Consider the following 23,884-nt stretch of genomic DNA (forward strand, 5'->3'; position numbering starts at 1 on the left):
TGAGTTAAGTGTGTGCACCAACCAACAAAAAAAATAGAGTCAAAAAGGCCTTACACCGCTTTGGAATCTGTGCACCAATCAAGGGAAAACGAAAGGAAAGAAAAAGAAAGGGGTACATAATTGCAAAAGGGAGAGAATCTGTAAAATGCAAACGTGAATTAAGTCGATAAGTAAATTATAATAATGATCTTTCAACTTTAATCAAATTGAATCAATGGTTCCTTAACTAAAAATCTATTACAATTGGTCCCTAACTTATCAAAATATGTAGTTATAATCACTTTCATCAATTTCGTTAAAATTTTGTTAAAATAAATTATGTTGGAATAACTATTTATATAATTTGGGCCCCTTAACTTATTAAAGTGTGTAATTATGGTTATTTTCGTCAACTACGTCAAAAATTTTGTCAAAACGAATTATGTTGGAATGACCATTACTACAATTGAGTTAAAGTTAGGGGAAAATTTCTCCAGTTGAATTAAAGTTGAGGGACCAATAGTAATGAATTTTTAGTTGAGGGACCATAGCTACTTTTTGAAAAGTTAAGGGACCAATGATAATGGATTTTTGGTTAAGGGACCAATGATAATGGATTTTTGGTTGAGAGACCATTGCTCCAATTGAGTTAAAGTTAAGGGACCATGGCTACAATTTACTCTAAGTCAATTTGCTAGAACAATGCACCCGAAACCCTCTTGCAGTTGCACTCGAATTTAAATATCTTCGAAAAGATCAATACCCAAGAAAATAGATTGGTTAGATAAGAGTTTATTGAAATGAGTTTCATGTTCCTCGTACAAACATGATTTGTCTTGGAACCCTAATAGCATACACATCCAACGGGGTTAAACAACTATATTCCCTTTGCATCGGAGTTGATATCTTGTAACACAGTTGAGGACAGAAAACGTACTCACATATGCAATCAGGCTCAAACTAACATCCAATTTCGGCGAATTTTAACCACCACTTTTGAACAAGAAGTGCTCCTCTTCCAATGTGATCCTATTGCCGGCAACTGAAACCCAACTTTCAAAAATATTATCAACTGTTCCGTTCAAGATCTCCACTACGGTGAAGGCGCGCATGGTGCCACAGGACTCTGGTGTGCCTTGTTCAACATTCAGTCTCTTAACCCTAGGAACAATCGCCCCATTGAGGTATATGGTTTTGTCATCTCCAACCACAATCATTTTCCGAAGACCATTTCCATCTGCTAACTCTTTATGCATGTGACCAAACACCACCAGTGGAGCACAGATTTTGCCAGTTTCTTTTAAGAGGGACAAGGCTTGTGCTAGATCTGTAGCGGACGAACAGTGCTTATGTTATTAAATCTCGACTTAAATGAACAAACCACCTGAATGACACGCCTCTTAGATTCATCAAGTCATGAGTAACATGCAGCAACCCAAAAGGCCGAGTAGGAAAGTCACATCGATTATGTGTCACTATGTTTAAAAACATAACAAAAGCCATTTCAGTGATTGAGTGAAGAGGTTCGAATCAGATTACCTGGGTCACCATGATCTCCACCTCCAAACACCCAATCTTTTCCACATATGTCATCCATGTTAGAACCAAGACCTGCACAAGGAGTGAACTCAAAAATCTGCATTTAAATGAAGTGACAAGTTTGGCTCCAAAAGCCCGATTATGATTTGTTTCAGCAGACTGATAAACCTGTGGGTCCATTATGTGCAAGAAATATGACCAAATGATCGTCCGGAGCGCCTGAAGCTGCTTTGCATATTCTCTTAGCACTTCCATCCATGTCTTGGACCCCAAACCTAAGTGGTCGATGTTTCAGCACATTAAGTCAGAATTTAAGCCACTATTGTGGAAAACACTTTCTCCGAAGAATTTGCATGATAAATGTGATTCATGCATAGTATCAAAAAAAACGAGTACAAAATTCTTGGATACTACTTTGTATTGGGGCCAACTATATTTTTTGTTTTTTGAATAAGAAAGCAAACAAATCAATAAAATTCTCGTTTCATGTTTCATCAAGAACTGCTCGAAACATTACACACCTTGTAGACAGGAGCTTTTGTCGAAATAACTTCTTTCCCCCACCAGAAAAAGGTCGTCCACCAACAACGCTCAGCTTCAATGTAGGATAGTCCAAACACCGATAACCTACATGCTCCTCACCGAGACTGAATATTACAAGCATATTATGTAAGAATGACATCTAGAACAGTAAAGATATCATATTTCAATGGAACATTAAGTAATAATGGGTACGCAAAAATGCCACAGATATAGCAATTTCAGAATGTTTGACAATCATTAAGATAAGACAAACTCACCATTCTAGCTGAAGTTGAACGCCGTCTTTTTTCCTGATATTTGAAATCAAATAGTAAATTAACCACATTATCGTGGACTAAGAATCAGCATTACATCAACACACTTGATCACACAAGGGCACGTATGCACTGCACAATTTAGGGTGGGGCGGATGGAGACAGTTGAAATACATTCAAAACTAACCGTATTGATAGTTACATGTCGAACTGAATACCAAGCAGTGTGTCTGAAGAACCCTTAACTTTAAGCATAAGGAATAATTAAGAAAAATAGAAGAAAAAAAACAGAAACAACTTACTTTCCAGAAAACTGTGTTGTATGCCAGGCATCATGGTTTCCCAAAATAACTGCTTTAGCAAAATCGAGATTTGCAACGCTCTTAACGAGTTCAACGTTCTCTTCACCAAAATCACCTGAACAAAATGGAGGAAAGGGAAAGGCCAAAATAGACAGAGGAAGGTAAACTACAGATTTCACAAAACAAATAAAACTCAGCAGCCACGGCGTAAAAATGACCACACATGGCTTTATGTGTCTAAACTCGGTTTAGCTATATTGTGATAACAAATTTATCCGCACAATTACAACACTTAGGGACATGTCATGAATTTATCAAACAGCCAAAGTTACTAGTTACTCAGCTCACCAATCGGGAAGCACCGAAAAACATATGGTAGACGAAATAGTCAGGGAGAATGAAACCTGCCTGTAAAAAGAACCAAATCCGGCTGCATTTCGATATAAAGTTACAAACTTTTATTAGATTTCTTGGTAGGACATACAATTTTTCAATATAATCGGGAAAATATGTATAATCCGGTCCCGAATTAGAAACATAAAATTCGGGCAAAAGGGTTTCTAATATTTAACACAAATTTATATAATCCCAAATAAACAAAGATTTTAACTTTCTCTTTTTTTTTTTTTTTTTTTTAAGTTGAAGAAAATACTGAAGAGGGGGACAATGTAAATACCTGCAGCAGTTCAAGTGCTTTCGTATCTTCTTCTAGATTCCACTGATCATGCTTCACAAAACCCAAAACAAAAAAATTGAAAATTTAGAGAAATACAAAACGAAATTTAATTTAATCAACCCGCCATGGTTTCGGAAATTCACAGAGAGTGAGGGAGAGAGAGACTTACGACGTCGCCGACGACTGCTATACGAGCCGAGCTGCGAGCTGCGGCGGAGGCCATGGAAGCGCGCGCGGCGATGTGGTTGGAGCGAGGGTGGGGAGGCGAAGCGGGTAGAGAACACGGTGTGGGTGCGGGCACCGACGCGCTGAGCATTCCCTGACTGACTCTATAGTCGCTCTATCTCTCGCGTGCGCGCGGGTCTCTACTGGTTGGTCTGGCGAAGGGTCATACCTAATTTGCCGTATTGGTGAGATCGACGTATACGTGAAACCACGTGTGGCCTTTTTCCACGAGAACATTTTGCTCACCACCATAATTATAGTATATGTCTAACATATATTTAATTAATTGACACATATTATTTTATTCAATTCTAGTTAAATTTTACAATAAATGTTACTTTAGAATTTACCGTCACGTGACATTTTAATTTAATAGTGTATTATCATATGTAAGTTTTTTATTCACATAAAATGCATAAAGGGGGATGGGGTTGGGTTTAACCTCATAATGAGCTAGTAATAATGTAGTTCAAATTTGTCTTTAGTGAGAATCGAATCTAAAACCTCTTATTTACAAATAAATAAGAATATCACTAAACCATAATATTAAGTGACTAGCAAACAAAAACAATTGACGAAATTAGTAGAGTATCAATTAAGGAAATAAAAAAAAAAAGTCATACACTCGTAGCACAAGAGATATATAAAAAACGGTTATTGTTTATTTGGCCTCATTAGCCCGTATTGCAAGGTATTTAGTCTACAAATACAGTGTAGCTTTATTGTAGGTAAATGTATAAGCAATGTTCATCCCCAAGTAGTTGAAGCTGCAACAACAATAAAAATAGACGGTCAATAAAAAAGATGTTAATTTGTTATCGTGTGTGCATGCTTTTGTCGAGTAATGTTATTCATATCATGTTTTTATATTATATTTCTATACCATCTTAGGTGGCATCTGATGTGGACATTCATATTATTTGAAAAATTTGCAAAACCCAAGCAAAAGAAGGAGAAAGACTCATTATATACTACAATCATCATTTAATTAACTAATTTTTCTTAATTATTAGTTTATTAAATAATGAGCTAAATTTAAAATTTTAATTCATTCAAATGATGTGACTGTTCACATCAAATGTCACTAAAAATGATATAAAAATGTGATACAAAAACATGATACGGATAACATTACTTGTTTTGCGTTAGAGAGACGTTTCAAAAATAAAAAATAGGTTACCATCTACCAACCTGTTTGAGAAAGAGCCCAATTGCTGTCGTCACCACTGACTTGCCAAGCAAAGTATCCAAGAAGTGCCTCTTCCTTAGCATATGAAACCTTGGCAGAGATACTCTCCGTATCATCGTACCCAATCCATGTAGTCCCGGAGTAGCAATAGTTTGTTACAACCGTCGCATTGTACACCGTCTCTGCCGCATTCTGGCTTATAAAATCCCTTATCTGGTGGTAAACCATGCTCCCATCTGTCCCGGCATTAGCCGGTCCATCAGCCGGAGCAAAAAGTCCATGGTCATCGGCGTTGACCAAGCGCCAAGCGTAGCCATAAAACGGAAGGCCTAGGACTATCTTGTTGGCAGCCACACCTGCCCCAATCCAAGATGTGATCCCGGCATTCCCGTTAATTTGGCTAGCTGTGGCATTGTATAACGCAGCAGGTGGGCCAGTGTTGGCTCTGCTTGACTCCCAGGCAGAGCCATAGAAGTCGTAAGCCATAACGTTGATCCAGTCCAGACTGTTTGATATGGACTCAAAGGGGTAATTTATGGTGTAGTAATCCGCTGAGCGATGTACAGCTGCGGTTAAAAGGAATGCCGTGTTCCCAGATGTCTGCGACTCATTGGCCACGGCTGCACGCAATTCGGTGAGAAGGGTGCCGAAGTTGGTCATGTGAGTGGTGGTGGATGGATATTCCCAATCAACGTCGAGGCCGTGGAAGTTGTATGACCTAGCTAGACTGATGGAGGAATCGATGAATGACTTACGCCGGTCGGGTTGGCTCGCCATTGCAGCGAATGTGTCTGCAAGGGCAGCACCGCCACCACCTCCAATGGACAAGAGGGTTTTGACAGAAGGGTTGTTTTGTTGGACTGTTTGGGTGAAGCTTGAGAATTGTGCTTGGTTAGAGGAAGAAACTGTGACTTGGTACGTGTCGACGTTGAGGTCAGCAAATGCACAGAAAAGATGAGTGAAGAGGGTGGAATCTATGCTGGAGGCTGGAAGTCCACTGTCCCAATACCAGTAGGCGCCCTTGACCGCGGCTTGGCCGGCGGAGACATTGAGTTGGATAAGGAAAAGGAGGGCGGAAAGGAGTAATGGAAGGGTTGTAGTTTTGGAAGACATTGAAGCAAATTAAGAAGAGCAATATATTCTTGCTTGTATACAAACATACTTATATATATACACACACATACATATGAACTTTGATCAAAACTCCATTCAAACTTTGCTGTTTGATTTCTTGTGATGAAATGTTTGAGATAACATTGCTTCTGGTCTAAAATGTCAGCTTGAAATTATCAAAACTAAAGAATATATTTGGATATTTATCTATAGAAGCCAAGCTAATCCTATGTTGCTTAGTCTATGCTTTAGATTGCGGTGGGCCGGTGGGAGCGGTAATGTATAAAATATACCTAATAAAATACAAATGTAAAGACTTTTCAACATCTGATCAATTTATTTTACTTTCCATCTAACCATACTTTTCAACTTTTCATGTATCCCTTTTGATTGCTCTATTCCCTTAATCATTTGTTCCTACCGACTGCTGGTTTTTCAATGTTAATGTCCACACTTTATTCAATGGGTAGTTGGGTACGTCTCTCCATGGATCACTCATTGTCATTTGCAACATTTATTTTCTAAATACAGTCATCATTCATCGACTTGCAATGTGAAATCCTGTTTCCGTCTCTGACATCAACTATCTCGCCGTTCTCAATGGTATCCAAATTTTGTTTGCTTTTAGATTCCAACCTTCGGAAGCACAATCTTGGATCAAAGTTGCATACTGGTATTCCGGCAGCGAATTCCCTATTTCCGACATCAACTCTCCGCTCTTCACTCACCTTATTTACGCTTACACAGATGTTAACTCATCATCCTATGAGCTCTCTTCCTCCTCCTCCGACTCCTCGGAGCAGTATTACTCCACCTTCACGCCAACCGTCAAGCGAAAGAACCCATCAGTCACTACTCTCGTCTCCATTGGCGGTGGAAACGCAGACTACGGTGTCATTTCAACCATGCTCAGTAGCTCTTCTCACAGAAAGTCTTTCGTTGATTCTTCAATAATTTTCGCAAGGCGTTATGGCTTCCTAGGCCTAGAATTTTGCTGGGCTTCAGCTAACACAAGTTCGGAAATTGACCAACATGGGGAAGTTATTTGAAGAGTGGCGGGCAGCTATCGCTTCTGAAGCCGCAAAAACCAGCCAAACACCACTGATTTTGACTGCTGCCGTGCTGTACAGGCCAGATTTTGAGTCCTTCGCATACCCGGTTGAATCAATCCGGGACAACTTGAACTGGGTACATGTCGTTTCCTATGCCTATTACGAACCTCAGCGGACCAATTTCACCGGTGCTCATGCAGCACTATACGATCCATCGAGTGACCTGAGCACCGACTATGGTATCAAATCATGGATTGGCAGGGGATTATCTGCTTCCAAATTGGTTTTGGGATTGCCTTCCTATGGATATGCTTGGACGCTAAGCAATCCCAGGGACAGCGCTATTGGCGCACCGGCTAAAGGTCCTGCCATTACCAAGGTTGGATCGATGAGCTACAAGGATATCAAAGGCTACATTGATAGATATGGGGCTGACATAGTCTACAATGCTACTTATGTAGCGAAGTACTGTGTGATCGGTTCGGCTTGGATCGGTTTCGATGATGCTGAAGTTGTGAAAATAAAAGTTTCTTATGCTAAGGAGCAGAAATTGCTTGGATACTTCATCTGGCAGGTCTCACTTGATGATAATTGGGTGCTTTCTCTTGCAGCTGCAGGTAAAAGAAATTAACTTTCGCACACGTTTTTTTTTCTCCCCCCCCCCCCCCCCCCCCCCCAACAAAACACATACACTTCTGTTTGCTTTTGGCCTGGATTGAGTGAACCAAAGAAGAATTAATGGACCAAAATAAACAAGCGTGTACTGTTGAATTATGGCCAAACACCTTTCGGCTAATTAACAAACCAAAATAAAAAAAGGTGAAAGACATCATGATGATGAGGCATCATGATTATGTTTATTGAAAAGAAAAGTTGATGGTCATGATGATGTTTTTGAATTTTTTATTGGGTGATGATGATGTCTCTTTGGCTTTTTCTTAAAGAAAAGAATAAGGGTTCGGTTGAGAGAGAGGGAGAGGCTCATTTTGTTTTAGAGAAGAGTGAGGAGAGAGCTGCAGAAAAAGGAGTGCAAGCTGCAAAGCATCAGAAAATAGAGAGGGTGCAGCAACCCTTCGTTGAAGAGAAGAAGAAAGTGCTCTTCTTTTTTGTTAGCAATCATCCATCATAATTGTTGTTGTAATAGCTTTGAGCTATATGTGTAGAGAAGAAATTATACCTTATATTTCTTTCTCTATTTGTTTCTGTGGTGTGTGAGAGCTATTGGGTGTATTGGGTTATTTGGGTTGTGAGATTGCCAACACTTTGTAAACTCCCATTTGGTTGATAGTGGATTTAGTGGGTGAGCTCCTACTGCTCCGAGGACGTACTCCAGTTACACTGACTGTTGAGGAACCTCGTTAAAATCTTGGTGTTCTTTTATATTTTGTTCTTGCATTTTCATTTGATAAATTTCTTGTGGGTTAGCTTGAGTTGGTTCCAAAAGGTTTGGTGCTATCCTAGCACAACAATTGGTATCAGAGCACTGGTTGCTCTTGGGTACTGTCTAGTTGCCAAAGATGTCAGACGGGCAAGATGAGAATCCTTTTGGAAGCACCTCCGGGTTTGCAAGAACTACGGTGCAAAATGCAAAGTTCGAAGTGGAAAAGTTTGATGGCACAAACAACTTCGGGATGTGGCAATGTGAGGTCAAAGATGTGTTGGCTCAACAAGATCTATTTGCCGCTTTGGGAGAGAAGCCGGAAGCTATGTCGAAGCCGGAATGGGAGAAATTAAATTTGTGGGCTTGCTCTTCAATTCGGTTGTGCCTTGCAAAAACTCAGAAATATTTTGTGATGCGGGAGACGGTAGCAAGTGTGTTGTGGCAAAAATTGGAAGACAAGTATATGACGAAGAGTGCAGAGAACCGGCTACACTTGAAGAAAAAGCTCTACCGCTTCCAATACAAAGAAGGTACAAAAATGATTAGACACCTTGATGCTTTTAATAAGTTGATTGCCGACTTGTTAAATTTAGATGAGGATATTAAGGATGAAGATAAGGCCTTAATATTGTTGAATTCCTTGCCGAACTCTTATGAGCATTTTGTTACCACTATTATGCATGGTAAAGAAACTGTGAAATTTGAAGATGTGTCAAATGCCTTGATGAATTATGAAATGAGGCATAGAGATAAAAATCATGATAGTACCTCTGAAGCTTTATTTGTTAAAGGTAGATCATCGGAGAGGAGGTCATCTTCTAGCAGAAAAAAATCACAGTCTCGACCTAGAGGAAACTCTAAAGGTAGAAAACCTTTGGAAATGGATGAATGTGCATTTTGTCGTAATAAGGGCCATTGGAAGAAAGATTGTCCTAAATTGAAGACCAAAGGCAAAGAAAGTTCTGAAGCTAATGTTGCTGAGGTTGAAACAGATTTTTCTGATTTTGCTTTAACCACTTCTTCATCATTTGATTGTGCTACTAAGTGGGTGTTGGATACGGGTTGTACTCATCATATGACTCCTCACAAGGATTGGTTTTCAAGCTTGAAAGAGTTTGATGGTGGCGTTGTGTTCATGGGAGATGACAATCCTTGCACAACAAAAGGGATTGGTACAGTTCGTTTGAAGTTGCATGATGGCATGGTTAAAGAGTTGACAGGTGTTCGGTATGTACCGAATTTGAAGAAAAATCTTATTTCTTTGGGTACTTTGGAATCCAAGGGTTTCAGGTTTCATTCAGATGGACAGACATTGAAAGTTACTTATGGTGCACTTGTTGTGATGAAAGCTCCTAGATGTGGCCATTTGTATTTATTGCAGGGAAGCACTGTGACAGGTGAAGCATCTGTAGTCTCTGAAAATATGGGCACATCTGATTCAGATACTACTAGATTGTGGCATATGAGATTAGGCCATGCCGGTGAGAAAGCTCTACAAGGGCTTGTGAAACAAGGTCTTCTAAAAGGTGCCACGACTTGTAAGCTTGATTTCTGCGAGCATTGTGTCTTGGGGAAGCAAACTAGAGTGAAGTTTGGTACTGCTGTACATCAGACGAAGGGCATTCTTGATTATGTGCATTCGGATGTTTGGGGTCCTACAAAGACTCCCTCTTTGAGTGGTAGACATTGGTTCGTGACCTTTGTTGATGATTATTCAAGAAGGTCTTGGGTCTACACTATGAAGCACAAGAGTGAGGTGTTGAGCATTTTCTTGAGTTGGAAGAAAATGGTTGAGAACCAGACTGGGAGAAAGATTAAGATTTTGAGATCGGATAATGGTGGTGAATACACATCCGATCCTTTCTTTAAAGTTTGCAAAGAGGAAGGAATTGTGAGACATTTCAGTGTTCGGGGAACTCCACAACAAAATGGAGTTGCAGAAAGATTGAATCGAACCTTGCTTGAGAAGGTTAGATGTATGTTGTCTCAATCGGGTTTAAGCAAGTCATTTTGGGCAGAGGCAGTTAATTATGCATGTCACATCATCAACCGGTTACCCTCAGCTGCTGTTCAGGGTAAGACACCAATGGAGGTATGGACTGGAAAACCTTCTTCTGATTATGATTATATCCATATTTTTGGTTCACCTGCTTATTTTCATGTGACTGAAAATAAACTTGATCCTAGAGCCAAAAAGGCTATCTTTCTTGGTTTTAGTAGTGGTGTCAAATGTTACAGGTTGTGGTGTCCAGAGATGAAGAAACTGGTAATTAGTAGAGATGTGACATTTGACGAAGAAAGTATGTACAAAGTCTCTGAGAAGAATGTGAAAGATGTCCAACAGGTGGAGCTTGAGAAAGTTGCCTCTGGTACTTCAAATTCTATTTCCGCTGATGTCGAAGCCACTACAAGTGAAGAAGTGGGAGACCATGAGGATGTTGAAGAAGTTGAACTTGAAGATTCTATTCAAGTTGAAGAGCAAGCTTCACCTCAAGAGTCTATTGCCAAAAACAGAGGAAAGAGACAAATTACCAAGCCAGCTCGGTATAGTGACTATGTTTCTTTTGCTCTTCCTATTATCACTGATGATATTCCATCTAATTTCGAGGAAGCCATTGAGAGTGAGGAGAAGAAGAGGTGGTGCAATGCCATGGGTGATGAGATGAATTCTCTCTTGAAGAACAAGACATGGGAGTTAGCTAAATTGCCTAAGGGCAAGAAAGCTATCGGTTGCAAATGGGTGTATGCCAAGAAGGAAGATGCTGATGAGAAAAGCAATGTGAGATTTAAAGCAAGATTAGTTGCTAAAGGGTATGCACAAAAGGAGGGCATTGACTACAATGAAATATTTTCTCCAGTTGTGAAGCACTCCTCAATTCGTATTATGTTAGCTCTTGTTGCACAATATGATCTTGAGCTTGTGCAACTTGATGTGAAGACGGCTTTCCTACATGGTGATTTGAATGAAGAGATTTATATGTGTCAACCGGATGGGTATATAGTGAAAGGGAAGGAAAATTTGTTTTGCAAATTGAAGAAATCACTTTATGGCTTGAAGCAATCTCCAAGGCAATGGTATTTGAGGTTTGATAAATTTATGAGAGGCCAAAATTATTCTAGAAGTCAATATGATCATTGTGTGTACTTCAAGAAGTTGCAAGATGGGTCTTTCATTTATTTATTGATATATGTTGATGATATGTTGATTGCCTCAAAAAATGTTGAAGAGATTGAAAAATTGAAGAAGCAAATGAAGAATGAGTTTGAGATGAAGGATCTTGGTGAAGCGAAGAAGATCCTTGGCATGGAGATCACTAGAGATAGAGAGAAGGGTTTGGTCAGTTTGAATCAAAGACAATACCTTGAGAAGTTGATTCGGAAGTTTGGAGTTCATGATTCAACCAAACCGGTTAGTACCCCTTTGGCTCCTCATTTTAAATTGAGTTCTCTACAATGTCCTAAAAATGATAAAGAGAAGCTGCAAATGAAAAATATACCATATGCAAATTTGGTTGGTAGTTTGATGTATGCAATGGTATGCTCTAGACCGGATATTGCTCATGCAGTTGGCATGGTGAGTCGATATATGCATAATCCAGGTAAAGAGCACTGGCAAGCAGCTAAGTGGATATTGAGATATCTCCATGGTACTCGAGATGTTGGTTTATGCTTTGAGAGAGATGACTCTGGTATTGGTCATTTTGCAGTTGGTTATGTTGATTCAGATTATGCAGGTGATCTGGATGGAAGGAAGTCTACTACAGGCTATGTGTTTACTATGGCTAAAGGACCAGTTTGTTGGAGGTCTATTTTGCAGTCGTCTGTTGCCTTGTCTACTACAGAGGCTGAATATATGGCAGTTGCTGAAGCTATAAAGGAGGCCATTTGGATACATGGGCTGATTAGAGATTTGGGGGTTGATCAGAAGCAGGTGGAGGTACATTGTGATAGTCAGAGTGCCATTTATTTGGCTAAGTATCAGGTTCATCATGCGAGGACCAAGCACATAGATGTGCGTTATCACTTTGTTCGTGAAATTGTTGGTGAAGGGGAAATCATTCTCCAGAAGATTCCAACTAAAGACAACCCCGCTGATATGTTGACTAAGGTTGTTGGTGTAGCCAAGTTTGTTCATTGCTTGAACTTGGCTCACATTTTGCCTATATAAAGAAGGCGTTGAGCAGTAGGAGTTTTGGAGCATTTGGCTCGGCATGAGTTGTTCTCTTGCTAGTGTTTGGGAGTGATGTTGTGTGTTAATTGTGTTGGTTGGTTTATCATGGCGTTTTCGGAATTTGGCCAAGGTGGAGATTGTTGAATTATGGCCAAACACCTTTCGGCTAATTAACAAACCAAAATAAAAAAAGGTGAAAGACATCATGATGATGAGGCATCATGATTATGTTTATTGAAAAGAAAAGTTGATGGTCATGATGATGTTTTTGAATTTTTTATTGGGTGATGATGATGTCTCTTTGGCTTTTTCTTAAAGAAAAGAATAAGGGTTCGGTTGAGAGAGAGGGAGAGGCTCATTTTGTTTTAGAGAAGAGTGAGGAGAGAGCTGCAGAAAAAGGAGTGCAAGCTGCAAAGCATCAGAAAATAGAGAGGGTGCAGCAACCCTTCGTTGAAGAGAAGAAGAAAGTGCTCTTCTTTTTTGTTAGCAATCATCCATCATAATTGTTGTTGTAATAGCTTTGAGCTATATGTGTAGAGAAGAAATTATACCTTATATTTCTTTCTCTATTTGTTTCTGTGGTGTGTGAGAGCTATTGGGTGTATTGGGTTATTTGGGTTGTGAGATTGCCAACACTTTGTAAACTCCCATTTGGTTGATAGTGGATTTAGTGGGTGAGCTCCTACTGCTCCGAGGACGTACTCCAGTTACACTGACTGTTGAGGAACCTCGTTAAAATCTTGGTGTTCTTTTATATTTTGTTCTTGCATTTTCATTTGATAAATTTCTTGTGGGTTAGCTTGAGTTGGTTCCAAAAGGTTTGGTGCTATCCTAGCACAACATGTACAAACGCTTCTGCATGGTTATTTGAAAAAGTCAGAAATTAACAGTCAAGAGAGGACAATAAAATATTTTGGTTTTGTTTGTTGAATGAAGATTAACAATACGATTGTTTAAATTTCCCAGCAATGCATTCCTTCCGACTTGTAACGATGAATTTTATATGCTCACAGCTCAAGAGGGTGGAGGCAGTGGACAAAACAAACGGAGACTTCTTGTAATCGTTTTGACCACTATAGCTTCAGTTATTCTCTTGCTAGGCTCAGCGTTGAGTTACTTCCGCATGAGACTGCACAAATCAAAAGGTATATAGCTTATAGTTTGTCTCTGTGCAGGACCTCTTTTCTTTCTTTTTTTATTCGGCCTAAAGTATTGAAGCTATAAATATTTACGTTTTAGGATTAGTATTTTGGACTTTTTTCTGTTAACCATTTTGTTTCCTAAAAATTATGCAGCTAAGGAATCAGAATCCAGGGAAAATGATATAGCAGACACAGCTGGAAAATTCAACAGCAACGTTCCTAATCTGAAAATATTTAGCATTGCTGACGTTGAGGCGGCAACGGATGGATTTTCGATTGAAAATAAGCTTGGAGAGGGCGGTTATGGCCCCGTTTATAAGGTAGTAAACTTTTAAAATAAGCATGTTACTGGAAGATTCAAAACCGTTAAACATGCTGCTAACCATGATTGTATGCTTAACTTACTAGGGAGTATTGCAAGATGGACAAGAAATCGCTGTGAAGAAACTATCAAAAGCTTCAACTCAAGGATTTGAGGAGTTCAAGAACGAGGTCATGCTCACCGCAAAACTACAACACGTAAATCTTGTTAGGGTTTTGGGATTTTGCATCGAACACCATGAGCAAATGCTGATTTACGAGTACATGCCAAAGAAAAGCTTGGACCTCTACCTCTTTGGTAATTCTATACTACCTCTTTGGTAACTCTATACGAGATTTCACTGTGTTTTGTGCCACAAACCTTTAAGCTAAATATAATGAAAAGCTTGTTAGCATCTAATCCTCATATGCTGTCTCTAATGACCCATGCATTTTTTGATACATTTCAATGCAGAACTGATTGGAAAATATCTGTCTAAATGTAGATCCTGTTAGAAGATATGAATTGGATTGGAGAAAGCGGGTTCAAATTATCAAAGGGGTTACTCAGGGACTTCTTTACCTCCAAGAGTACTCAAGATTGACAATCATCCATCGCGATCTGAAAGCTAGCAACATTTTACTTGATGAGGAGATGAGGCCTAAGATCTCGGATTTTGGTATGGCCAGAATTTTTGCAAAGGATGAACTCGAAGCAAATACAGGTCGAATTGTTGGAACGTAGTACGTGACTCTATTTCTTACTGAAGTTGTACTCTGTAATTGAGCTTATTTCATTACGTACGTAATTAGTAATTCTTCTAAATCATTCTATGCAGTGGTTACGTACCACCGGAATACGTTCAGAAAGGTTTATACTCCACTAAATCAGATGTTTACAGCTTTGGAGTTCTCCTTCTACAGATCATAAGTGGCAAGAAGAATGCCCCCTACTATGGTTCAGATGAAGACTTAAACCTACTAGAATATGTAAGTTTCTTCAATCACCACAGTTACTTCAGAATTAATATTTACTTTAGTTTTTCTACGAATTAAATCTTTGCGTTTCAATTACATGGCGTGAAACATTCAACGATTTCAGGCATATTTACTTTGGAAACAAGGCAAAGGGATGGAGTTTATGGATCCTGCACTTGACGATACACATTCTTTATGCAAATTGATGAGATGCTTGCAAATTGCTCTCCTATGTGTTCAAGAAAATGCAAAAGATAGGCCTTCGATGTTGGAAATTTCTTCAATGCTACAAAATGAAGGAGCTACAATGGAAAATCCCAAAATTCCAGCCTTCTCAAAAAGAAATGAAGAGGAAGAAACAAATCCCATGCCGCGGCTAGAAGCTTGTTCCATCGATGATGCAACAATCTCTGAAGTTGTAGCCCGATGAGTGGTAAATGCTAAGTAATTAATCTATCTCCACTCAGAAAACTTAAGAGCTAAATGTTAACATGTTGTGGATGAATGAGTTTATTGATGGAAAACTATATTCTCACAGCGGATGATCTTCTGGTAGGAAAAGTAGTCCCTACGTTGTGAATTAACATTCACTTAGGCCGTATAAGAGTTCGGCATGATAACTATAATATGTGCATGTGTGTGAGATGGTTAGGATGTATGTGAGGTAGTTAAGTTGGTTAAGAGTCTATGGTGTAAGGTTGTGACAAGTGTCAACATCTTAAGATTCTTATGTTAGCTTAGTGTCTAAGCAATGTAGCTAGGTATATACACAATGTAATCAATGTTAATGTTGTTGAATTGAAAAGGAAATAATACATACATTTTCTTTCTCTCTATCTCTTTCTTCCTCTCTGTTTACATGGTATCATTCGCCTGAAAAGCTTCGGCTTGAAGGTTTCTCGATCTTCTTCTTCTGCTTCCGCTCTATATTCTTCATCCACGTTCCATCTTCTTTTTCTCCGGGCCTTGATTTTCTCTGTGTCTTCGACTGGGTGCAATCTTCTCTTTGCACACCAAGTGTTTGTTATAATTCCTCTAAGAAATTCTTTATTTCGATTTCTTCCTTCTTCGATTGCAATGTTGACTTCTGCTCAACTGCAGATTCTTCAATCTCCCATCACGTCTCTCATATCCACAATTTCTTCTTCTGTGACTGTCAAACTCGATGATTCCAATTATCTAACTTGGAATTTTCAGATCGAATTGCTACTTGAAGGTCATGGTCTTATGGGTTTTGTCGATGGGTCTCATCCATGTCCTGCTCGATTCAATGTTCCTATTTCTGAAGGTTCCTCTGTCCCTTCGAGTGATGTTTCATCTTCGACTGAAAGTGATGATTTCAAGGTTTGGAAAATGCACGATCGGGCATTGATGCAATTACTCACAGCTACTTTATCTCCTTCAGCAGTTTCTTGTGCTATTGGTAGTTCCAGCACTCATGATCTGTGGCAGCGTCTCAAAGAACAATTTTCGATTGTCACTAGAGCTACGATCTTTCAGATGAAATCTGAATTACAAAACATCAAGAAAGGTACGGATTCGATTTCGGTATATTTGCAACGCATTAAAGAAGCTCGTGATTATCTGTTTGCTGTTGGAGTTCAGTTCGATGATGACGATATTGTGATTTTGACCTTGAATGGTCTCTCATCTGAATATAATACTCTGCGATCTATTATTCGAGGCCGTGAGAATGTCATTTCCATGAAAGATCTCCAATCTCAGTTACTTGCTGAGGAAGCAATGATTGAAAACATTCCCATTACACATTTCTTGTCTGCTATGGTTGCTCGAAATAATGGCAGTGTTTCTAAAACTGACGGTCATTCCACTGATCCTTCTCCGTCTACATTTTATTCATCTGGTCCGTCTGGGATCAGGCCAAACCCCAGCAGAACAAATACAAAGGGAAATTTCAGTACAATTCTCAGTCTCGGTTTGGAAATTCCAAGTCCACTTATGGCAATTATAATGTGCATTCAGCTCCTGGCATTCTTGGTTCTTCTCCACCAAAGTAACAGGGTCTTTCTAGTAACTCTTGTCAAATTTGTGGCAAGTTTGGACATTTTGCTCCTACCTGCCGATTCCGGAATTCAGATAGTTCCATTTCTGAGGGTTGTCAAATCTGTGGGAAGAAGAATCATAGTGCTAAATATTGCCATTTCAAAAACTCTAACTCTTCTAATCAAGCTCCAACTGCTTTACATGTTTATTCATCACAACATCATCAGCCAAGTGCTCATCCTCAACAATTTTGGCTTACTGATTCTGGAGCATCTTCCCATATGACAGCTGACTTGAGTAATATGTCCCTGGCATCTCCATACCCTGCTGATGAAACCATTCAAACTGCAAGTGGTGCAGGTTTATCAATTTCTCATATTGGTTCCTCCACTCTTCATACTCCTTTAAAACCTTTACAATTAAATTCAGTTCTTTGTGTTCCTGGATTATCTCAGAACCTGTTATCTGTGCATAAATTGTGCTTAGATAATCATTGTTGGTTGATCTATGATACCTTTTGTTTTTGGATCCAGGACAAAGCCACATGGAAGATTCTCTTTCAAGGCAAATGCAGTAATGGATTGTATCCCATACCACTTCCAGCAAGAGTTCGAGCTATCTCTTCTCAGTCTCAAGCTGCCTATCTTGGCCGTCAAGTATCTTCTAGTATTTGGCATAGTAGATTAGGTCACCTATCTAATTCTGTGGTCTCTGTCATGTTAAAGAAGTGTAATCTGTCTGATATGTGCATGTGTGTGAGATGGTTAAGATGTATGTGAGGTAGTTAAGTTGGTTATGAGTCTATGGTGTAAGGTTGTGACAAGTGTCAACATCTTAAGATTCTTATGTTAGCTTAGTGTCTAAGCAATGTAGCTAGATATATACACAATGTGATCAGTGTTAATGTTGTTGAATTGAAAAGGAAATAATACATACATTTTCTTTCTCTCTATCTCTTTCTTCCTCTCTGTTTACATGGTATCAAGTATCTTCTAGTCTTTGGCATAGTAGATTAGGTCACCCATCTAATTCTGTGGTCTCTGTCATGTTAAAGAAGTGTAATCTGTCTGTCTCACTTGATTCCTTGCCTGTAATGTGTCATACATGTCTGGAAGGCAAGTTCTGTAAACTGCCCTTTGTTCAATCTGTGTCTAAGTCTCTCCATCCATTTGAAATCATTCATAGTGATGTATGGGGTCCTTCTCCTTGTACTTCGATAGATGGTTTTCGGTACTATGTGACATTCATTGATGAATGCACTAGACATTGTTGGTTGTTTCCCATTCTTAATAAAAGTGATGTTTTCTCTACCTTTGTTGGTTTTTCTAATTTTGTTTCTAATCAGTTTTCCACTTCCATTAAAACATTACAAAGTGATGGTGGAGGAGAATATCTTAGTAAATCCTTTCAAAAGTTTTTGTTGGACAAAGGCATCAAACATCACATATCCTGTCCTTATACACCTGAGCAAAACGGGTTAGCCGAACGGAAGCATAGACATATCATTGAAACTGCTATAACCCTCTTACAAACAGCTTCCTTACCCCCAATTTTCTGGTCTTTTGCTGTCCAAACTGCTGTTTACCTTATCAATCGAATGCCCTCCCCTACCCTTTATAATAAATCTCCTTTTGAACTATTGTTTCATGATATTCCAGATGTTCATCATCTCAGAATATTTGGTTGCTCAGTATTTCCGTTACTAAAACCATATAACAGTACCAAGTTACAACCCAAGACCATCAAATGCATTTTTCTAGGCTATGCTTCCAGTTACAAAGGTTTCATTTGCTATGACATTGTTCATACCCGGTTGTATATTTCCAGACATGTAATGTTTGATGAGTCAGAATTTCCATATCTTTCCTTGTCTGCTACATGTTCTGTCTCTAATAACTCCACCTCTACATCTGTTCCCCCTTCATCATCTCCATTCATATTAGTCACTGGTACCAATCATATTGTGTCCCTCCCACATTCTAGGACACCTATTATGCCAGAGCCTATGCCACATCCATGTTCTGATCAACACAGTGGTACTTCTACTCCATTACAGTCCATTACTGCATCACCAGGCCACCAATCCTCTTCTTCATTCCCTATGGCTCATGTGATTCCAAATGTGTCCTGTTCTGAGATTGTTCATGAGTCTCCTACTCTGCCTTCGAGTGCTCCTGATGTTGCCATACAACATGAGTTTCAACCTGACAGATTGCAGGTTCTTCTTCCTATTCCTCCGATGAACACTCATTCTATGCAAACACGAGCAAAAAATGGTATTTCGAAGAAAAAAGCCTTTCTTTCTGTGGTTCAAGATGCTGATTCAGTTAATCTTTCTCAAATGGAACCTGCCACCTATAAGTCGGCTCTAAAGTCTCCATTATGGTTGTCTGCTATGGAAGAAGAGTTGGCTGCTCTTAAAACACAACATACTTGGTCTTTGGTCCCTTTACCTCATAATAAGAATTTGGTAGGCTGCAAGTGGGTTTTCAAGCTTAAGAGACATGCTGATGGGACTATTTCCAGGTACAAAGCACGGCTTGTTGCCAAAGGTTTCAATCAAGAAGAGGGTATTGACTATGGCGAGACTTTTAGTCCGGTTGTCAAACCTACAACGGTGAGGTTGGTCATAGCCTTGGCAGCACATTTTGGGTGGTCTTTGCGTCAACTTGATGTGAAGAATGCCTTTCTTCATGGCATTCTTAATGAGGAAGTGTATATGTCCCAACCACCAGGGTTTAGTGATCCACATAATCCTACACTTGTTTGTAGATTGTATAAGTCTTTGTATGGCTTAAAACAAGCCCCAAGAGCATGGAATGAGAGGTTCACATCTTTTCTTCCTTCTCTGGGGTTCCTTTCAACATATTCTGATCCGTCTCTATTTGTCAAGCATGATGGACATTCTGTGGTCATTCTCCTCCTTTATGTGGATGATATTATCATCACAGGGAGTGATTCTGTCCTTATTACTGCAGTGATTAAGGCTTTGACTGAGGAATTTGATATTAAGGATTTAGGTCCTCTCCATTACTTTCTTGGGATCCAAATCACACAGAATGCAAGTGGAATGTTCCTTTCTCAGTCTAAATATGTGTCTGATTTGTTGCTTAAAGCTGACATGGTTCATTCTACGTCGTGCTCCACACCTTGCTTACCGTATAATAGGTTATTGAAAGATGATGGCCATCCTTTCAATGATCCTTCTCTCTATAGAAGCATTGTGGGTGCTCTTCAATATCTCACTTTCACCAGGCCCGATATCTCTTTCTCGGTTCATCAGGTTTGTCAATTCATGCACTGTCCAATGGACTCTCATTATGCTGCTGTGAAGAGGATTCTTCGTTATTTAAAAGGTACTATAGACCTTGGCATTCAGTTTCGCAAATGAGACTTGAATCTTCATGCATTCAGTGATGCGGATTGGGCTGGAGACCCTAATGACAGACGGTCTACTACGGGTTTAGTTGTGTTTCTCGGGCCAAATCCCATTTCTTGGTCATCCAAGAAACAAAATACAGTTTCTCGTTCATCTACAGAAGCTGAATACCGTGCTCTCTCCAGTACTTCTGCCGAAATTGATTGGATCACACAGATTCTTCACTTTATGCACATTGATGTGCCTTGTCCGACGACCCTGTACTATGATAATCTTTCTGCGATTGCCCTTGCCTATAATCCTGTCATGCATCAGCGGACCAAACATATTGAGGTTGATGTTCATTTTGTCCGAGAAAGGGTGGCAAAGAAGCTTCTGCAGGTGCAATTTGTTTCCTTTACTAAGCAGTTTGCTGATATCTTTACCAAGGGATTGTCTGCTCCTCTATATCAAACACACTGCTACAATCTCAGCCTTGGCAAGCTCCACTCTGAGATTGAGGGAGGATGATAACTATAATATGTGCATGTGTGTGAGATGGTTAGGATGTATGTGAGGTAGTTAAGTTGGTTAAGAGTCTATGGTGTAAGGTTGTGACAAGTGTCAACATCTTAAGATTCTTATGTTAGCTTAGTGTCTAAGCAATGTAGCTAGATATATACACAATGTAATCAGTGTTAATGTTGTTGAATTGAAAAGGAAATAATACATACATTTTCTTTCTCTCTATCTCTTTCTTCCTCTCTGTTTACACGGTAGACCCCACCGAATTTCAATTAAAGTTCGGCAGAATTTGACTGAACTTAAACGAAATTGGCTGGCATCTATTGACCGAACACAACTGAAGTCCTATGGTCTACCATGTCCGAACGCCATCCGCGACACCACATCTCTAATTCTTGTTCACACTCAAACTTTTTTATGTTAACAACGCTAATGTTACACAATCTATCCAAGAACGAGCAAAGACGAAGAAATTAATGCCACGTCGGAGCTAGAAATTTGTTTGGTTAATGATTCCGACACTGTCCTAGGTTGTAGCTTGACAAAAATTTGTTTTGTGTTAATATGTAACTGTAGCCTTTTTTCTTTTTTCTTTTTCGTTATCTTTAGAGAAACAAGCGGAAGTTAATTCGTGCTGTTAATCTGAACTCTCTATCGAGTTTGGACTTTCCGCTGTTTACTAGGAACTTTCGGGTAAAGTTTGTCTTGCGATCGCTTACATAGGCAGAAGATAATTTCTGCATAATTCGATTTGTTCCTTCTTACATTTCACAAAAAGTTTGGCGGCAAAAGTTTCCATTGCAATTATCGATGACAAATGTATATGTTCTTACTACACGCAAAAAATGTAGACCATGCCATGCTGTGCATCTTAAGGCAAATGCAAGGCCAATCTAGGGCCACCCGGCAGTGTAACTATTGCTTAGAGCGACCATTTCGAACCACAATTGTGTATACGGCAAGTTATGTGGTCTCAGATAAACTAGGAAAAAGGAGAAAATGACAGAACTTAAGTGGTTTTTGTTGGTATATGGTCTTGCCCATGATGAATGTTCTAGATTATTCTAGTAAGTGAGGTGGCTGGAGCATGCTAGACAATTCTAGCATGTTATTAAGTTGATGGAAGAAGCTAGAGAGTACTAGCTTCCTTGGTTGCAAATGGAAAGATCTAGAAACTACAATTTTGTGGCTAGTCTAGAATTATCTATGCTAGAGGTTTGAAGAATACACTAGAAACTAGAAAACTAGTTCTAGTTTGTAGAAGGAACTAGAAACTAGTAGAATATCAAGCCCTCACCTATAAATATGGGTGTGATGTTGTAGTGATGTAACCAATTAAGAACCAAGTGTGAGTAGCAAAGTATCAAGTCCAAAGCTAGAGTTCCACTCCAAGAGTGAGAGTGTTCCACTACACATTGTGAGTAAAGTTTAGAGTGATAAAAAGTGTGTGTCGTATTTTCTTGTATCCATCAAGCCTTGTCTTTGGCTTGGTAAGACTACTCTTGTTGTACTCATCATTTTCATATAGTGAAGAATGATCCTTATTTCATGGACGTAGGCATATATTACCGAACCACATAAATTCTTGGTGTCCATTTTCTACTTTACCTTGTGCATTATCTATCTTGTAGTACTGACATTCCTAACAGTTTTGTCATTGTTTCCTACTGAAGACATATTGCAAGTCACATAATTTTGTGGATTCGTTTGGTGCTACAATCAGATTAACTAGCTCATAAATGGTCGGTCGAGGGCAGACGTGTGCCAGGATGGATTGGACTGGATAATTCGTAAGTGAAATATAAACGCGTTGAATACAAACTACCTCGTTATGTCTGTCCAAAACCCAAAGGACTTCTTTGAAGTTGTCCTTAAATCTTTAACTGTAGAAAACCGAACAGTAGCTCCAAATGTGAATGGTAGCAGTGAGCGTTGCGTTTTTTAGGTCAAACAAAAACATTAACCTCAGGTGTTCTCACATTTCTGATCATTGGTAGGTGGGATTTCAACAATAAATGTGTTTGGGTTAAAACTTAAACTTTGGGCTTAGAAGGGAGTTGGCCCAAAAAGAGAAGGAAAAACCTGAAGTTCAGCCCAAGCCCATAAGGCAGAAAAGGCCTTTCCCGACTAGGTGCAGATCATTTGCACAACTTGCTCACCTACCCAAGAGCCAAGTGGTATAGACCAACCAGCTAATCAGCCCAAAAGTACTTTATGATGGTAGTACAAGTAAATAGCTGATGAGTCATTATCCTTCAAAACTGCATTCAGGCAAGATTATTGCTACAGAAGACCAAGCCAAAGCGTCTATAAAAGGAGAAAGAGAAATCAAAGTCAAGGACACTCAAACAAATAAACAAAAGCACAAACTCTGCTCAAAGCCAAATTTGCCTTTAAAACGAAGTTGTAGTCAGCCCAAGCCTTCATCCTTTTTGGGATAAACCCTTTGTAATAGCTCTGCTACCTTGTTCAACTATTGCCGTAGTATCGATTTCTTTCCGTAAGCTCACCTCCCAACCCCTTTTCTAAGCTTTCAAACCTCCTGATAAACCACAAAGATAGGAAGTTGCAAGACGACCAGCCTTGCCCGACAAGGTTAAACCTTGCCCGACCCTCTTTGTTTTTATCTTTTCTTTCATTAGCCTAGCAATATGTTGTATATTACAAGTTGTATCCAAGTAATATGTCTTTACAGTCCAAACCAGATCTAAGTTCTAAGCCCTCGGGCATATAAGATTTGATCATTCTAAAAGTCTTTGGCCTCAAGGCATAAAAAAAGAACCTGATGTGGACTTAATCCATCAATGACAAGGTTTGATAACAAGAAGTCCGAAGTTACTTGGGGTGCAAGTAATCGACCTGTCACTTAGTTTTATTTATGTTATATTATGATTACCATAGAACGTTCGAGTATGGAATGAATTCTGATGGGAAGCCTCAAGGCCTATTCAAGGCCCTACAAAGGCACCTATTTGGATTCATCCTGTTGCTCGGGCTAGAACATGGAGTATAGAAGGAGTTCTGATGGGAAGCCTTAAGGCCTATCTAAAGGCCCTACAAAGGCACTTATTTGGGTTATTTCTGCTCTTCGGGCTCAGGTAATCAGAAGTATGATGGTTATAAAACTCATATAATCAAGAAAATGAGCCTTAT

The 23,884-nt window shown here is 39.3% G+C and overlaps 3 protein-coding genes across 3 annotated transcripts; 1 reads left to right on the top strand and 2 right to left on the bottom strand.

The window, feature by feature from the left end:
* Positions 1-739: 739 nt before the first annotated feature.
* LOC103400018 (uncharacterized) lies at positions 740-3,742 on the bottom strand. Its single transcript, XM_008338698.4, has 9 exons — positions 3,463-3,742; positions 3,294-3,344; positions 3,026-3,047; positions 2,618-2,732; positions 2,319-2,351; positions 2,040-2,165; positions 1,687-1,793; positions 1,519-1,590; positions 740-1,306 (listed from the first exon to the last, which is right to left on the bottom strand). The coding sequence occupies exons 1-9, from the start codon at positions 3,607-3,609 to the stop codon at positions 963-965; spliced, it is 1,017 nt and encodes a 338-aa protein (XP_008336920.1). The 5' UTR covers positions 3,610-3,742; the 3' UTR covers positions 740-962.
* Positions 3,743-4,160: 418 nt separating this feature from the next.
* Positions 4,161-5,989, bottom strand: LOC103400019 (class V chitinase). The gene is made up of 2 exons (XM_070813637.1): positions 4,710-5,989; positions 4,161-4,285 (listed from the first exon to the last, which is right to left on the bottom strand). Exons 1-2 carry the CDS (start codon positions 5,818-5,820, stop codon positions 4,266-4,268), a joined length of 1,131 nt encoding a protein of 376 aa, XP_070669738.1. The 5' UTR covers positions 5,821-5,989; the 3' UTR covers positions 4,161-4,265.
* A 10-nt stretch (positions 5,990-5,999) lies between these two features.
* Positions 6,000-15,680, top strand: LOC103400327 (putative cysteine-rich receptor-like protein kinase 16). Its single transcript, XM_029094042.2, has 7 exons — positions 6,000-7,489; positions 13,438-13,569; positions 13,720-13,886; positions 13,975-14,185; positions 14,373-14,610; positions 14,706-14,856; positions 14,969-15,680. The coding sequence occupies exons 1-7, from the start codon at positions 6,853-6,855 to the stop codon at positions 15,272-15,274; spliced, it is 1,842 nt and encodes a 613-aa protein (XP_028949875.2). The 5' UTR covers positions 6,000-6,852; the 3' UTR covers positions 15,275-15,680.
* Positions 15,681-23,884: the final 8,204 nt, after the last annotated feature.

Source organism: Malus domestica, chromosome 15 (assembly GCF_042453785.1).
Source record: "Malus domestica chromosome 15, GDT2T_hap1".
NCBI lineage: Eukaryota > Viridiplantae > Streptophyta > Magnoliopsida > Rosales > Rosaceae > Malus > Malus domestica.

Excerpts from the sequence above, each read along its gene's own strand:
- LOC103400018 (XM_008338698.4), bottom strand. The coding sequence starts at position 3,609 with ATGCTCAGCGCGTCGGTGCCCGCACCCACACCGTGTTCTCTACCCGCT. Across the intron at positions 1,794-2,039 it reads CAAAAGCTCCTGTCTACAAG|GTTTGGGGTCCAAGACATGG; the intron begins GTGTGTAATGTT and ends TCGACCACTTAG. Across the intron at positions 1,307-1,518 it reads TGGAGATCATGGTGACCCAG|ATCTAGCACAAGCCTTGTCC; the intron begins GTAATCTGATTC and ends CGTCCGCTACAG.
- LOC103400019 (XM_070813637.1), bottom strand. The coding sequence starts at position 5,820 with ATGTCTTCCAAAACTACAACCCTTCCATTACTCCTTTCCGCCCTCCTT. Across the intron at positions 4,286-4,709 it reads TTGGGCTCTTTCTCAAACAG|CTTCAACTACTTGGGGATGA; the intron begins GTTGGTAGATGG and ends TTGTTGTTGCAG.
- LOC103400327 (XM_029094042.2), top strand. The coding sequence starts at position 6,853 with ATGGGGAAGTTATTTGAAGAGTGGCGGGCAGCTATCGCTTCTGAAGCC. Across the intron at positions 14,186-14,372 it reads CTTGGACCTCTACCTCTTTG|ATCCTGTTAGAAGATATGAA; the intron begins GTAATTCTATAC and ends GTCTAAATGTAG. Across the intron at positions 14,611-14,705 it reads GGTCGAATTGTTGGAACGTA|TGGTTACGTACCACCGGAAT; the intron begins GTACGTGACTCT and ends CATTCTATGCAG.